This window comes from Hydra vulgaris, chromosome 12 (genome assembly GCF_038396675.1).
Source record: "Hydra vulgaris chromosome 12, alternate assembly HydraT2T_AEP".
Classification (NCBI taxonomy): domain Eukaryota; kingdom Metazoa; phylum Cnidaria; class Hydrozoa; order Anthoathecata; family Hydridae; genus Hydra; species Hydra vulgaris.
In genome coordinates this window covers 44,857,501-44,875,998 of record NC_088931.1, presented here as the reverse complement: position 1 = coordinate 44,875,998, position 18,498 = coordinate 44,857,501, and the positions used below count along the sequence as shown (strand labels likewise).

The 18,498-nt window shown below is 26.7% G+C and overlaps 1 protein-coding gene across 4 annotated transcripts in view; it reads right to left on the bottom strand.

The window, feature by feature from the left end:
* LOC101235082 (CDK5 and ABL1 enzyme substrate 1) overlaps positions 1 to 18,498 on the bottom strand; it is an 87,166-nt gene that overhangs the window by 5,328 nt on the left and 63,340 nt on the right. For 2 of the 4 annotated variants that reach the window (XM_065813403.1, XM_065813401.1), the window contains one exon: positions 11,844 to 11,965. In XM_065813403.1, coding sequence (XP_065669475.1) covers positions 11,844 to 11,965 — 122 coding nt within the window. Of the gene's footprint in view, positions 1 to 11,784; positions 11,966 to 18,498 lie in introns of those variants that run through there. The other 2 variants (XM_065813402.1, XM_065813400.1) reach the window with 1 other exon arrangement.

Below are 18,498 nucleotides of genomic sequence, written 5' to 3'. Positions count from 1 at the left end.
TAAAAAATTGAAGAACCAGTATTAAAGACTAAACAAGCAGAAGTAATAATTTATTTGTCTGCTTTACTTAACCAGAAATTTCGAAAAATATTAAGAGATGATTATCGAGAATGTTGTTAACTTGCTTTGCAATTACTCAATCCAACACAAATGATTATACAGTGGCACACTCCTTGAGCCTTCCATCATGCTAGATGGATGTGTACAATCTTGTACACATCAAAAATGTTTGCTTTTGCTGACCTGGCAGAGTATGAAGAAAGTTTTATAGAGAAATTATCTTGGTTTTGTAAACTTTACTATTTTATGTGAAAATATGGCTATGTGCACAAGCTATGCGCACAAGCACAATTGATGCCCCATATAATGAATTTTACAAAAAAATGCTAATTTATAAAAAAATTGACAATGATGTTGCTGTCCTGGAAAAATTTAATTGGCATCTTTGTTATTTAACCAAAGAAATTTCCGATCTTTTATTATTTTCTGATAAGGTATCTGAAAATGACAAAACTAAAATTGCTAAAACAATTCTGAAAAATATAAAAGAAAACCATGAACATAATATAGGCTTTCCACATTTTCCTCTTCTGAAGCAGAGTACTTGTTTAACTGATTTAATTGGACCAAAATCAAGCAACATTCTAAAATTATTCGGATATTCAAACGAGGAGGGTGGTTGGTTTCCAAAATCCCCAAAGTTTTGGAAAGCTAACACAAATTTAAAACACACGTTTGAGCATATCAAATCACTGAAATCTGTAAACGATACAGCAGAACAAGCTGTTAAACTAATTCAAGACAATGAAACATCTATTACGAAAGATGAAGAGCAGAAAGAATTTCTTTTATGTACAATGGAACACCACCAAAATGTTCCTCCTCACATAAATAAACAAGCAATTCAAAAACTTAATTTTTGAAAATATGCTTTAAACAATCTCTTTTTTATTATACCTTTAAAATGTTGTTATTTTATTGATATAATTTTAAAAAAAATGAGATTTTGAGTTTTTTAGTACTTATTTCCATTGTGCTTTAATATTATTAATTTATACCAATCATTTCTTTGCTTCTTTGTTTAACAATTGAGTATTTATCAAGTTTTTTATTTTAATTAAAAATTATAATTTATAAACTTCCATATTTAGGAAGAAAAAAATCATACGACAAGGGTATTATAAAAAAAGAAAAGGGGGGTGGGGTGGTCATAAACCAGGTGACAACTTATTTTTAATGAATTTTTATTTTTATTTATTACAAAGCTATTTGAAATTATAATAATAGTTATTCATATTGGATATAAATAATAGATTTATAAAAGAAGTATATTAAGGATTGTTTTGGGCCTAAAACACTTTAAAGGGGTTATGAGGGGGTCAAAGATAAAAAATTTTTGAAAATAACATTAGATTGAGTCTTATTAAATAAAATTACACAAGAAAATTATAAAAAATGCATAACGTAGTTAAACATAGTTATCAAAAACAATTTTAGTCCTTTGTGTCATTTTTTTTAAAAAAGAAAAACACAAAAATAAAGAGCAGATTCTGCTTCAAAGTTTTTTTTAAAAGAAAAACACAAAATAAAGAGAGATTCTGCTTCAAAGAATATATGTATACACACATATATTCTTTGAAGCAGAAACCATCTATATTTTAAGAGTTTTAAAGTTGGCTTAAATAATCATATGTGCTGCTATTTTTTTCCAAAAAATGATGTATGTATATAGAACTATAATAAAATCATGTTGATCATGTTCATGCATGCGAACTTTCAAACATCAATAAAGAATGCAAACATAAAAAATAAAAAACTATTATTATTTCAAATTAAACTCTATATTATAATTATTGTTTGATATTATTTGATATAAAAATATGTTTGATATGTATGTATTCCATATGTATATGTATATGATTCTAAACTTATACAAAAACTAAAGTGCCATATTTTTACAAGAAATTATGAATAAATTTTAATCACTTTTGGATACGGTTATTGAGTCTTCTTTCGAACAAAAACATGAACCCTATATATTTTTGAATAGCCTTGATAATGTAGAATTTAAAAATAATAAAAGATTAAAATTATCAAAATCGATTTCTTTTTTATTTCAGCCACTTTTTTGTTTTTTTCAGACCACTGTGCATAAGCACAGTGTTAATAAATTGTCTGGTTTTGGTTTGAGTATTGCCTGAGAGTCCAAATTTTTTCAACTTTTTCAATTATGATATTCTGAATTCTAATTGAATTATTTAGACTGAATTATTTAGAAAAACACTCAAAGTCAATAATATAGAGTGAGTTCATATTTTCCCATACTTATTCAATGTAAAAAACTATATTAGGATGTTTCAGATAAAAATTATATACTATATTGGAAATACAATGCTGAAAAGAAACAAAATATGTTAATCTAAAGAATCTTGTTAAAGAGCCTAAAGAAAAATGAGCGTCAAAGCTTCACAGTGAAATGTTCAAAATAGCAAATCAATTATGTTTTTTTTCTCTGACAGCTTAATTTACAAAAATCAAAACTTTTCAAGCAAGAAATATCTGCTGAGTCTCACCTGCTGTGCGGACCCCTTATTTTTTAGTTTTTAGTTTTATTAGCATAATTATTTGTTAGTTCTATATGTCAAATTACCTTAATTATTTTCCTTTTTAGAGTAAAAAAAAAAACAAAAATGGTAATTTTTTATTGAAATATTTTATGTTTTCTGTCTAAAAATTTCAAATAAATTTTATTTTTTCTAATTTCTGCGTACCGCTGTAACTTTGCAAAAAAACTTAAAAAAAAGCAGGAAATAATTATTGTAAAATTAAAGTAAAAATTTCAATTGTAACTTAACTTTAAAATTTTGATATTGGTATTGCATTTTTGATGGACCGATCAGAAGAGAAGAAATAGATTAGGTGAAATAGACACTATAACCCTTCCTATATTAACAGGAGTTTATCTAAGTTTAAAATGAAATCAAAATTACATATTTGCGTTTTAAATTGCAAATTACATTTCTGCCATGTCAAATAGTAAGTTCAGCTAAAATAGTTCCAAAAAAAAAAAGCAATGATTTTTCATACCCTAATCAAGAGTTTAAAAAACTCCAAAAACCTGAGTTCTACTTCCAAAAGATATTCTCAAGAGAACTGCTGAAGCTGTAGGGAAATAAATAAGGAATAGGTAGCATGCTTCAATAGTTAAAAGTATATTTGCTAAACATCTGAACTTGTAGCTTTATGGCGAAAAAAAGAAATTTATTTTATATCAGTAAATGTTTAGATTATTATTAGATAATAAAAATCGAAATCTGATCTGCAAGTACTAGATGACACATGAGCCTATTTTTTGCCTTGCCTTAAAGTAAGCAGCTATCCAGTCCATAGCTTGGTCCCACACAACAATTGAAACACATCTTAAATTTACAATACCTAATACAGAAAAGACATAAGTAAAGCAATTTTATGAAAAATTTCATAAAAAAATATAGAAAAATGCATAACCAAAGCAATATTAGTAAAACAGATAAACCTTAATATTAAAACAACAAAAAACATTAAACAAAAATTAATGAAACATTTGAATTCAAAGAACAGCAAAACTTTCTTCTTTTCTGTCAATATCGAGGACAACCTTGATATTGCCAAAAAAGAATAAAGATTTGTTGTTATTCCTGCACAACTACAAAAGGAAGTTTGGAGAAAAAAACAAATCAACCAATAAAAACAAAAAAAGAATTTGTTAATATGAAAAGTTTTTTTTTAATAAACAATCATTAAAAAGTTTGTTAACTCAAATTGAAAAATGTTTTTTTCTATTTTTAGGTATTGTGAAAAACACAAAAATTAAAAACTTATATATAGATTATAGTATATAGATTTAGATAAATTTATTTCAATTAATAAAATTACAATGCAACTATATTTGTTTTTTTTAACTCTGAAAAGAACATTATTTCAAAATAAAAAACATTATTTCAATAAAGAACCTTATTTTTTTTTAATAAAGAACATTATTTTTTCAATAAAGAACATTATTTCAAAATAAAAAATGAAAAATTGTACTAGTAAAACAGGAATTAGCATAACAAATGAAACTCCATGGTACTTTAAATCTTTTTATGACCATAAATTTAAGCAGATTAATATATATATACATATATATATATATATATATATATATATATATATATATATATATATATATATATATATATATATATATATATATATATATATATATATATATATATATATATATATATATATATATGTATATATATATATGTATATATATATATATATATATATATATATATATATATATATATATATATATATATATATATATATATATATATATAATAGGGGTGTTCAAAAAAAAAAAATTTCAAAAACGCGAATACACAACAAGCTAAATTTGGGGCAAATATAAAAAAAATACGATAACAAAAAAAAAAATCAAAAGTATTGAGATTTACCTTGTGCTCAAGCGTCAAAACCCCCCTAAAAATGCCCCAAAAGTACCCTTGTAGCAAGGCTTTGAGCACAAGGTAAATCTTAATATTTTTAATTTTTTTTTTTTTTTTAATGTGCTCATAACAATCTATACTTTTTTTTTTAAATTGATGTGTATCCATGATTTTTCTTAATAGTTCTTTAAATTGAAAACGTTTTATGCAAAAAAACGAAAATATGCGCATTTAACATAAGAATGCGCAATAACTCGTAGTTGTTTTATTTGTTTATATTCACGTTGTTTGGTTTTCATTTTATTTGTATTTAGCTTTTTAGAAAAACATTTTTTTATAGGTTGATAAAATGATATGAACTTAAATTAGGTGCAACTTGTATCTTTGAAAAATATTTTTAAACATAAATACTAAAGTTAAAGCTATCTTCTGAATTTTGGAGCGCAAGTTAAGTAGTCTCTTTGCGATTCTTTTCTTGCTTATAACTTTGTTATTTCGTTTCTTGGTTAATAAAGATTCACTGCCTGCTGCCAAAATTGAGCGAACTTTGTCTACAGCAATAAGCCTATTTTGTTTTTCTTCCTCGTCTCTGTAGCGGTGAACAAATTGTTGCATCATTCCAATTGCCCTTTCAGCGTGGTCGTTTACACAAACAATACTTTTTGCAAAATTTAAAAATAATTTATGTTGATTGCGTGTGCCAATACTGAGGTGGCACGGTCAGACAATCATCAATTCGTTGATCTTTTATTCCGATCATATCAAACATTAACCAGGAGAACTCATCAACCAAAGAAGCTAAGCTAGGAATTTGCTGATGAATGTTAAGTTCAATTTTCAACAATTTTTCTATATCTTTTTTTTTCTTATTTTCAGTTTTAAAGTAACATGATTAGAAAAAAATATTATCATTTCCAAAACATGGTTTTGGAAATGATAATATTGCAGCAGCAATTTTTTTCTTTTCTTCATGTGCAACACCATCATCCAGCAAGTCTAAAGGAATCAGAGTTGAGTCAAGTTACCATGTATGTTTAAATAAAGAATTCAACACAGCATCAACAGCAAATGGTTCTGCATATACTGCTTTATACTGATGCATTTGACGAATAGCAGTTATATCCATAAAAGGAGCTTTGATGGTATCATTTGATTGCAGGTACCACTTTGCATAAAAACAAGCTATAAATTCAGTTATCTCAGCTTTTATAAGACTACTTGACTCTATAGAACGCCAATATCCTGGATCAAAATCGGAATCAAAGGATGAATCTTCGCTGGTGTTTGTACCAAATTCTAACTCTTAACTTATTTCTACTGATTTAGCAGCATTTTTTATAGATGGATTTCTCTTTCTTGTATTGTCCGAAATCTAAACAGCATACATTATAAAATAAAAATTAATGTACCCAAAATAAAAACCAATGAAAACTTGGAGAAGAGTGAGCAATGAGAGGAGAGTTTTTAAATTCAGAAAAAAGGTTTATAATATGGATATATATTATAATATATAATACCTTCTTGCTATATTTTTTGTCTTCAGGCCCTAGAAATAACTTTCTGTTGTGTTTTTGATCTTATAAAAAATCTAGGTCCTTTTTCCTATCTAGGTCTGATCTATTCTTGTTCTTCTTTATCCAGTTTTGTAAGTCAGCTATTCCTGCCCAAAAGATTTTTCCCAGCTCCTTTCTAAAGTCTTGTTGCTTTTTTAATTAAGGTGACCTCCTGCCACTTTTTAATAGTTTCTTACTTTTATTTGCATTTGAAACTTTCATTTTTTGTGACTCTCCTTTGTTTTCTATTAACTTGTCCATTATAATTTTTAAAACTATTTCAAAAGAAATGACATTCACTAATTTCAAAATATGAAATGAAACTAAAATGTTTACTGCAGAATTTTGCAATATACATTAATGCTAATTTACAATTGTCAGTTGTTTTTTTTTACAACTTTTAGACAGGTAATAAAATTGTTTATTAAGTGAGAACAAAAGAAAAATGCAAACAAAGTACACAAATCAAATAACAAAAGAAACATTAATAACTAATAAACCAAACAATGTGAATATAAACAAATAAAATAACTATGAATTATTGCGCATTCTTTTGTTAAATGCACATATTTTCATTTTTTGCATAAAATCGTTTTCAATTTAAAGAACTGTTAAGAAAAATCACGGATACACATCAATTTAAAAAAAAAGTCTAGATTAATATGAGCACATTAAAAAATATATATATATTAAAAATATTAAGATTTACCTTGTGCTCAAAGCCTTGCTACGAGGGTACTTTTGGGGCATTTTTAGGGGGTTTTGACGCTTGAGCACAAGGTAAATCTCAATATTTTTGATTTTTTTTTTTTGTTATCGTATTTTTTTTTATATTTGCCCCAAATTTAGCTTGTTGTGTATTTGCGTTTTCGAAATTTTATTTTTTCGAACACCCCTAATATTTATGTGTATATATAAATATATGTATAAATATATATATATATATATATATATATATATATATATATATATATATATATAAATATAAATATATATATCTATATATATCTTTATATATCTATATATATCTTTATATATGTATATATATCTTTATATATCTATATATATATATATATCTATATATATATCTATATTTTTTTTTTTTTTTTTAGATTATTCACCTCCCCAAGGCCCGAGGGGGGCCACTACAGTCGAGGAGGCTAATCATTTTTTTGTATTTTTATTTTTTTTTTTTTTTTTTTTTTTAGTTGTTATTCGTGGTACAACCCTCTCTCAACTCTTTAACTCCGAAACACGAACCTTTCCAAGCAAGGCCGCTGCGCGGAGAAACTAAGTTGAGCGCGGTACTTCCAGGGACGTGGTGGGAGTCGAACTCCGAACCTCTTGCTTATGAAGCGAGCGCTCTTACCACTACACCACTACCGCATTTATATATCTATATATATATATAAATATATATATATATACATAAATATATAAATATATATACATATCTATATATACATATATATACATATATATATACATATATATATATATATCTATACATATCTATATATCTATATCTATATATATTTATTTATATATATCTATATCTATTTCTATATTATATATATATATATATATATATATATATATATATATATATATATATATATATATATGTATATATTTATACATATATATGTATATACATATATATATACATACATATATATAGAGTTCCAAATGTTCTTAAAAGAACAGAGCAATAATTAATTAGTAGAAAATCACCTAACAAAAATTTTTTAAATACTGCAATGCAAATAACAATTTTATTAAAATAATATGCCATCAATTTACCTAATTAACTTGTATATGGTTGTATAATGCAAGATTTATATGGAGCTTTAAGAGACTAACATTGAATATAAAATTATACATATTTATGTATAATATATTGTATTATACATATTATGATAAATATATTATACATAAATATAGATGTATAATATACATCTATATTTATGTATAATATATTTATCTATAATATACATATATATTTATGTACAATATATTTAAAGATTTAGTACTTGTTTTAAAATGGGTAATTTGTGAAGTGCTTCTTGGTGTACAGCTAGATCTGCTTAAAGGGTCTCCAGAAGTTTTCATTGGTAAGAGTTTAGTATCTTTATAATTTAAATATTTTGTTTTTAAAGATAGAAATTTATTATGTTGATTTTAAAAGACAAACACTATGTATAATGAATCCGCAACACATTGTAAATAGTAAATAGTAAACATAAGTACTGAAAAAGTGAAAGAAATAATATCATGTTTACAAGTTAACACTAAAATTGTATCGACTTGTAGAATAAAGCCCAAGTCCAGTTCAACCACCAATGTAACAAATGGCTCTAATGCCAGAAACAACCAAAACTCAATTATTGTGGAATTTGAAAATGTAGAATTGAGAAATATGGTATTAGCAGTAGCATCCAATCTTTCCAAAACTGAACACAATAATGTTTTTATCAAACCTGATCAAACAATTGCGGAACATCCGCCACACATTTTTAAATAGATTTCCAGTGAATCCAGATAAAAGAGCAGCATGGATTCTTGCAACAAAGTGAAAGAATTTTGTCCCCTCTTCCACTAGTTTTATTTGTTCAGGTCATTTTTCTAAAAACTGCTTTGACGAAACCCAGCAGGCATTTGTTTTAAAAGTTATGCCCGTAGAGAAGCAAAACATCAGGTTGAGAAAATATCTGAAACCTGATGCAATATCAACAATTTTCGATTTTCCAAAACATTCAAAACCAACCACTAGTAAAACTCGAAAAGTTCCAACAGAAAGAATGCTGAAAAAACAGATAGAGAAAGAAAAAAATGATACAGTTTTTGTTAACACTTATGAAAAAAAGGTTATTAGTACAAATAAAAAAATGAATGTAGAAGATTGCATGGAAACTGATTCAGAAGCTTTTGTTTTGTTGTTAGTTGCTATTAATGGACATTAGAAGATCCCAATAGTGTATTGCTTAACAGATAGAGTTAATTCAAAAGAGAAAGCAAACATTATTTCTGAATGTCTCATCAAAGTTCATGAAACTGGAGTTCAAAATATTTCTTTAACTTTTGACGGTACAGCTGCAAATTTTACTATGATGAATACTCTTGGTGGTGACTTTACTGATATAAGAAATCTGAAACATACTTTTAACATCCAGTAAGTGCAGAACCAGTATTATTAATTCTTGATGCTTGCCATTTGTTAAAATTAGTTAGAAATTGCTTTGGTGAAAAGAAATTGCTACAAGACAGTAACAATGGCAATATTAATTATGCTTACATTGAACAATTGTATGAGTTCAATCAAAAGAAGGAATTCATGCTGCTAATAAACTGAAAAAACACCATATAGAATGGAAACAACAAAAAATGAAAGTGAAATTGGCAGCACAAACCTTAAGTAAAATTGTTGCAGATGCTCTTGATTTTTGTGCAAACAAGTTAAAATTAAGAGTTTCAAGATTGTGGACCAACTATCAATTTTATTCAGCTTAAAGACAAAAGTTTTGATTTATTAAACAGTTGGAATTTTATTGGTAAAAATTATAAAGCTCTTATCTCTTTAACCAATTTTGCAACACTGTTCAAATTTTGTCAATATGGTATGTCAGAACTTGTCCAGTGACAGACAGTACTGATAACTTAATTTATAATAATAAAACAAACTGAAAAACTGGCTTCATAGGATTTATGTTTAGCCTTTAATCAGTAATTCAACTTAGCCAATACCTGATTTTATCTCCAGAGAGCCTATTTAAATTCTTGTTGACATAAAAACTGAGTCAAGATCATATTTAAAAGTTCTTAATGCAAACAAGGTACCAGTGTTTGTTAGTGCATCACTCATTACAAAACATAAAAACTTGTAATTGTTTAGCTACAGATGGCTACAGGATGCTACAGAAATTCCTGATGATTAACAATTCCTTTTGTTACAGAGAAACGTTCTGTAACAAAAGGAATTGTGAATCATCAGGAATGTAAATTTAATGACAATGATTCAACTTTATTTATAGCTAATGAAGATATTACATCAGCAAGTATAATGGAACCATCACGATTGTCTGAATATTCTGAAAAAGTAGTGAAGTTATATAGGTGGATTTGTTAGTAGAAAACTAAAAAGAACTATTAAATGTAAGGCCTAAACTGTATTTCTTACTGATGATAATTCACAAAGTTTACTTGTTGATCAAAAAAGCAGAGGTGGTCTTCTTCATCCTTCAAAACATGTTATAGTAATTTGTTCTTTTATTGAAAAGTTTAGATATAGCATTCCAGACAAACCAAAAATCAAAGAACTTTTTATGAAATTTATTCCATATTTAAAATTAACTATCCGCCATCAACTATTTTCTAAAGTAATTTTTCAAGGACTTACAAATCACTTTCTGTAATTTCCAGTGGAAGATAATCATTATATATATATATATATATATATATATATATATATATATATATATATATATATATATATATATATATATATATATATATATATATATATATATATGTATGTATATATATATATGATTATATATATATATATACACATATACATACATATACATATATATATATACATTATATATACATATTATATATATATATATATATATATATATATATATATATATATATATATATATATATATATATATATATATATATATATATTATTTTTATTTTAAGAAAATTACCAAAAATATCTAGATCCTAAATTAAGTACTTAGTCAATACACGATATTCCAAACATGTATTTTATACATAGATATAGGCATATATATTATAATAAATATAATACACATAAATGTATATAAAAATGTTGAGTTAATCTTCTAAAAACACCATTTTTTTGAAACCAAATTAATATTCAAAAAATATAACATTAAAATCTAGACTGTATATTTTATTTGCTAGTACAGCTTCACTTTAAACAACTGTTTATTATCAAATCCTCAGGTGTCTTTCATTTCAGAGGCTTAGAGAGAAAAATATTACATGCATAACTTCTTAGAGTTTTGATATATAACTATAAACAAACTATAAAACAAAAGTTTATCATGACTCTTAACATAAGTTGCTTAAGAAGTTAATTTTATTATTGTAATAATAGTCTAATAATCAACTTCTATTTTTGAATATCATGTTTCACTTATTGTATTATCCAGTGTTTTTAACAAGATTAACTCTGCTAATGCAATGTTTCAAAAAAGGTTTAAAATTGGTAAAATAGATCAACTAATTGTGTAAAAAAAAAGAAACATCTTGCAATGACAAGGCCAAGATCAAAGACGCCATGCAAATAAGGGCTATATACAACAATGCCATAACAACACACTACAAATGTAACCCAACATGTGGCAAAGTCAATGTTGCAAATGGCATATACAAAAACAAATTAAATTTATTTATAAAAAATTAACTAAAACTATAAATAGAAACTAATTTTAATAATGCCAATAAGATGTTTTATAAGTCATTGAAATGTGTTTTATTTAATATCTTTGATATAATATATTTAGTGACATGCGTATATGTTTTGCATGCTTTTTGATGTGCATATAAATATTTGATGTACGGAATAACATACAATAATTAAATGAAGTTTTGCAATATATTTTAATTTTTATGCACAAAACTAAGAGTAAAGTATTTTTTTAGATTTCAATAATAGTTCCACTTAACTGAATTGTGCATATGTTTAAGAATATTTAATAAATTGCAATAAATGATAATACTTGAAAATCATATCTTTGTTATTCAAAATTAAAATGTTACACATTACAATAATTCCAACCGTTTACAAATTGGTAGTGTTTCATGTAATGGCAACATTAAAGCAAACTCCAACAAAATCAAAACTTGTACTTCACATGCCAATAGATCTCTTGCATTTAATCGAAACTGTTCAGCAATATTCTTGTGTAAAAAAAAAATTAAACTATTTAACAATTTTATAATAACAACAATAACCAGGGTTCCCACTATTAAAACTGGGGCTAAAATTAAGGATTTTAAGGAGATTTAAGGAAATATGTTCCTAATATTTAAGGAGATTTGGTCGCAAACAACAATTTTTTAAAGGAAAAAGAAAGGAGAATTAAAGAGAAAACAATAATATTAAAAACAGAATCTTTCTTTTTTTCAATAAATTTTAAATATGAATAGATAAACTATTATAAATGAATAAATATATATATATACATCTTTCTTTTTTCAATAAATTTTAAATATAAATAGATAAACTGATATAAATGAATATATATATATATATATATATATATATATATATATATATATATATATATATATATATATATATATATATATATATATATATATAAACATATGTGTATATATTTTTTTAAACATCTTCACTTCCAAGAAGGCTGCAAGCAACCATTACTTAAAGTTGGAAGTACTTGGAAGAGAATAGATAAAGATTGTAGAGCAAGAAAACAATTGGCAAATGACTTAAAGGATTGCCAATTATATGAATCAGGAAAGCAAGAGGAAGGAAGCAAATTCCAAAGAACCAATGTTCAAGGAAAAAAACTAGACAAATAAGAGTTTTTGGAGCACATAGGAACAGTCACAGAAAAAGGATAAGATTTAATTGAATGACAAGTAACACGAAAATGACTTTTAGTAGATGGCACAAGAGGCGCTAACTCTTTAGAGCGATGCCCTTTATAGTATTTTTAGAAAAGAAAAAGAGAAGCAACATTACAACGATGTGATAATGGTTGAAGGTTGGCTGCAAGAGCAGGTTCAACTATGTTTACAATGCGTTTTTGCACCTTGTCTAAAAGAGAAAGGGCATCATTAGGAGATCCGCCCCAGATATGGCATCAGTATTCCATACAAGGCCGGATTTGAGATTTATAGAGATAAATTGGGTTGTTTGGAAAGCGAGTTGGAAAGGTGACTATTTGAGTTAGGGATTGAGAAAGGCAAAAGTTGTGGGCTTTAATGCTTGCAGAATCACTGACACTAGAGCCAATCCATTCAGAGTGGTGAGCATTAAAGTCACCGACAACAACTATATTAGCTGATGGATAAAGAGAGATGGCTTGGTCAATTTGATAAGAAGTAACATCAAAAAGAGTGCAGTCTTGAGATGAAGGAGAGCGATATAGAACAAAGAGAAAGGCAATAGAGTGAAGTGGTGCTAAACGAAAGCACATGAAAGAATAGTCTGTGGATTCAAACCTAGTTTCACGATAAATGGGTGAATTCTTACGAATGTAAATGCCCAGGCCAAGCATGTGACTATTGGAGTCTTTACGAATTAAAGGAAGATAACCATCAACACTAAGATCACAAGATGAGACAGCTGAACTCAAATTAGTCTCACAAAGAGCAACTAGGTCTGGTGAACTTTGCAAGAGATAAGACTCAACAGAAGAAAAGTTACTTCAAAGACCACGAATATTAGTGAATGATAGGTTTTGAGAACTTGGCGATGATGATGGTTTTTTGTGCTTTATAGTTTTTGGTACTTTATTTATTTTTAAATTTGATTAAAGAACTTGACTCAAAGCATAGATAGTACTCAGAACAAGGCTGGTAGTCAGGTTCGGGAAACCTGACTACCAGCCGGCCTCAGAACCATAAAACTGAGTTTTAGAGCTGTACCCTTATTAGGAGATAATAGAATGAGTTGCCTAGTCATAAAAACAGAGACACAAGCAAAACCCATGCATTGAGTCCTAAACTCAAAACAATGTATTAAAAATACATCTGCGCCAGTCTAATAGATGAAGAAGGGGTGCGAGGCTGGTCAACAGATAGAATCTGTTTACCCCTTAAGTCTTTGCCTAGGAGGCCTTCTACAAGACAGTAGCCGGATGCATTTAACATCTGCCCAAGATGAGTATTTTTATCAAGACACCATCTCTAGCCTTTACTCAACCAAGAGCCCCAAGGCAGGGGGTGTTTTAAGTTGGAGTTTTTATTAACATATGGCTTCTCTAGTATCTCTTATTTTTAGCAAGCGGCTCTTTTTAATGCAATAGATTATGATATATCAGCTTCAATGTCATCTAAATAGAAAAGGAATCATTAAATAATGACATTACATTTAGTGATATAAACTGAAAAAACATGTATATTCAAGGCATAAACCTAAGGCTATTCTTTTTTCAGCACGGAATCAAATTTCATCAGATGACTTCTTTAATTTCTCAATTATAGACAATTTCTGTCAAATTTAAGTATTGACAATTTTAATATCTTCCATAACTTTTCTTTTTGCTTCCATTTTCACTATTCTACAGACAGGGCTTTTGAACATTGATCATCAAAATACTTCTTTCATGCTTGTTTGCAGTTATTTAATTTATCTTTTGTTATTTCAACTTCATGAGCCATGAACCCATGAAATGTGAGGTAATCTTGGATTGAACTTAAAAAGATTATAGAGTCTGGGGACATATTGTCATCGATCAGACTTTTGTTGTTGCTAAAACCACGTTCAACTTGAGCTTGTCCGTGCGATAAAATGAGGACAATTTTGAAAATGTGCTGTAGATTTGCATACATCTTTAAACCAGTGTATTTCCACAAAAAGTAGTCCAAACAATCCTTTTCTTAATCAAAAGTCAAAAATACTTCTTTGTTATCAACGACCACACTTTTATAGAACCTGGAATATTCTTTCTTAGCTAAAATTTTCTTGAAAGTAACAAGCTTCATCAACCGTTTGTCAAAAAAATAATCACACATTTCTGTGATATTCAATCATAAATGATGGGGAAATACACACCAGACAGCAAGCAACCAGTGAAGACTAAGGGCTTTTCTCAATAATAAGAGTACATATTAAGACAAGAAAATCACATATTTCCTTTTTGAACTTGTTAATTTAAACACCAGTAATCTTTCTCTTACTCTTGAGTTGTTGGAGATAATACTTCAATGAAAAACTAACAATATTCTTGCTGGTTGAAAGCCAATTTGCGCAATTAAACAAATCTATTTTTAACAAAGACGTTGCAGTTTTGTCATTTAAAAGAAACATCTAATCGAATGAACTTCGGATAAAAGTTGTGTAGTAGTTCTTCAAGTGTCACCACCACTTAAATGTTCAAAGTTGGTGTTTTGCCCTGATTTACCAAGTCCAGTTTGCTTACTCTTTAGTAAAGACTTCCAGTAGTCAACAACTAAGACTACTTTTGACCAAACCTCTATTGCTTTCTTGGCAACACTTTGATTTTCAGCCCGTCGAGTGCCACAAAAAATGTGAGGAACATCTGAACTTGTTGCCTCAGCTATTCTTTCATAATCACTTGCTCTTGATTGACTTTAATGAAATATTTGGTACATTGAAGATACAAACTTCTTTAAGTTCCAATCTGTAGCTATAGCACCAGTTTGTAAGGATCCATTGATAGTATATAAACCACAGGCAATATCAATGAGTGTACTTAATTCATTGTTATGACATTCTTTTTTAAGCATTTTTAAAAACAGTTTATTTACATTAGGGCCATCTATAGAAACCTGAAGCATTTTTTCAGCATTTAAACCAGTCATGCAGAATTTTAACACATTTAGAATATCTGGGGCTGCAGCTTTCCCATGAACTCTGAAGTATAATATCTTGTACAAACAGTATTTCTTTCTTTATTCCAATAGCGCACATGTAAGTCAATTAGACCTTTCTTTTATTGTAAGACTCATCAAAAAGACACACAAAGTTATCCAGCAGGTTAAGATCTTTTATCATAATTTTTTTGTAATAAGGAGCAAGACGATGAGTTAAAATATAACCATAGACCACATGAAAAGTCGCTGGCAATTTTGCTATCTGGAAACATCAAAGCAAACTGTTTAAACCTATTCTCACTTGATCTAAAAGAGTATTTGCTTTGATCTTTGAATCTTCTTTGATCTTTGAATCTTTAATCTTTTGAATTTGATCTAAAAGAGTATTTGCTTTGAATAAAATTTAAACACAAAATTAATTCTGCTTTCAAAACTGCTTTCTTCTGAAGCATATCTGAAATGATACATTGCTTTGATGGGGTAGGCTTCTGTGGTACTGATTGCAAAGTTTCTCTGAACAAAACAGCATAACCCTCTTTTCATCTTGCAAAAAACAAAACAGCATAACAAACTTTTCATCTTGCAAGGCTGGGATTTTTATCTTTCTGAAATCAAGTGTAACTATCATTATTTAACCAAATATTCCGGAAACTACTTTTATATTTAGGCATCTAAAGGTAATTAGTGAAAAACATATAACAATCTTTTTAATATGAAGTTTGTTTAATATCTTGCTAATGGTTTTTTCCCTAAAGTATATATATTTAGGTGAAATTAATTATATATTTATATATATATATATATATATATATATATATATATATATATATATATATATATATATATATATATATATATATATATATATATATATATATACATATATATATATATATATATCAGGGTGTTACCCAGCCTGATGGCACCACGTATAACGCGGTTTCCCACTTGGTTTAAAATTCCAAAAGGTTCTTAAGATCATGGTAAAAAAAAAAAAAATTAAATCAGTTTTAGATTTAAAGTGTTGCGCTAGACGAGTAAAAAATGCAATTAGTATGCACGACAAGGAAATGAATTACGTTAATGAATTAAGAATTAAGATTAATTTTTTAATGTGAAAAAATGTGTCGTCATTAACAAGCAAGATCATTCATTCAAAAGTTGAAAAAAAAATTATTTTTAATTTTTAATTGACGTCAGTTATTCTCGAGTTAAAATTGTTCAATAAATTGTTCAATAAATTATTTCATTAATTTATTTTTGTTATTCAAAAAATCTTTATTTACATTCTTGCTGTTTATCTTAAGTTAGGAAAGTTACAAATAAAATTTGCATATTACCAAATATTAGTTAATAAATAAGTTAATAACGTTTTTATATTAAAAGATTTATTAATAATTTCGGTAATAAATTAGCTGGTAATATAAACCGAAAATGGTAAAATAAGTTAGCTGAAGAACTGAAGCTGGTAATATAAGAACTGGTAATATAAGAACTGGTAATATAAGAACTGGAATGGTAATAAGAACTGAAGCTGGTAATATAAACCGAAAATGGTAAAATAAGTTAGCTAAGAACCGAAAAATGGTAAAATAAGTTAGCTGGTAAAATAAACCAAAAACATGCAATGAAACGTATTATATATTTTATATTTGCGTAAAATATAAACGAAGATAATTAAATAATATTATAATATTATTAATTATTAACAATATTTACAATAATTACTAATTTTTTTTTTTTTTTTAAATTTACAAATACAAAATTTACATAGATATTTAATGTATATCTGTAAATTAAAAAAAAAAAAAATTAGTTTTTGTATTTAAATATATTTTTTTACTTAAATACCTAATTTACTAGATATTTAAATATGCCAATACAATTTAGTTGATCCCCTCATTTTAAAATACTATAGCGCCTGTATGATATTTTGTTGACTACGACATATTTCCGTTAAATGATCAGGTCTGTTAATCATGAAAAGACGAAAAAAAATAAAATGATAAATTTTGCGTCATCATAAAATATAAATGTTTGAAGCAAAAAAACCCAGACTGTAGATTCTTTTTTTTTTTTAAATCTTTTTAAAATCCCAATCGCTTGTCCAAATTCAAATAAGATTTTAAATAAACACGATTTTTAGGTAAAATGAACATCATAGATTAAAAATTTGATCTGTTCCAATCGTTTATTGGCGCTTGTTCTTGATTGCAAGTTCTTTTTTGGTCGGAATTCTTGTATTTTTTGTAAAAATTGATAGAAATATTGTATTTCGACAACTATATAAAGCTAATATAGGTCAGAAACGATTAGTACTAGGATCTATAGAAAATTAAGGCACTTTTTCAAAAGATTTTTAACTAAATTTAGTTAACGCCGATGAGCGAAAGTGATCTAAAGACTTCGAAATGGTATTCTTTAAATTCATTATTATGGGTAGTAAAAGTAGGATTAGAAAATTATATAAAAAAGAGAAAAGTTTCTTCAAATATTAAAAAACCTGAAGCGAAAAAAAATATAACATCTAAAGGTTTTAGTTTGGGCATAATACGCTTATAAAATCATGCTAATTTCAAATAAATAAGTTCGAATAATTTGTAAATCGCCTTAACTACACTAAGTATTTAAATTAAAGTAGCATTATATTTGACGGAAATTGGCAAGCCAACCAAGTTTTTCAATTAAAAGTTATTAAAATTTTGGAAACTTTTATTTAACTTTCATTTAAAAGCTATCGATTTAAATAAGTTTTTTAACTTTTGAATGCATCTATGATAAAAATTGTAATATAAAATATGCTGAACAATAATACGATTACCTATGTAAGAAAGTTAAGAAAATTTTTTTGAGTATTTTAAAATTTTTAGTTTTAAAATGCTAAAGTATTTAAAAACTGAAAC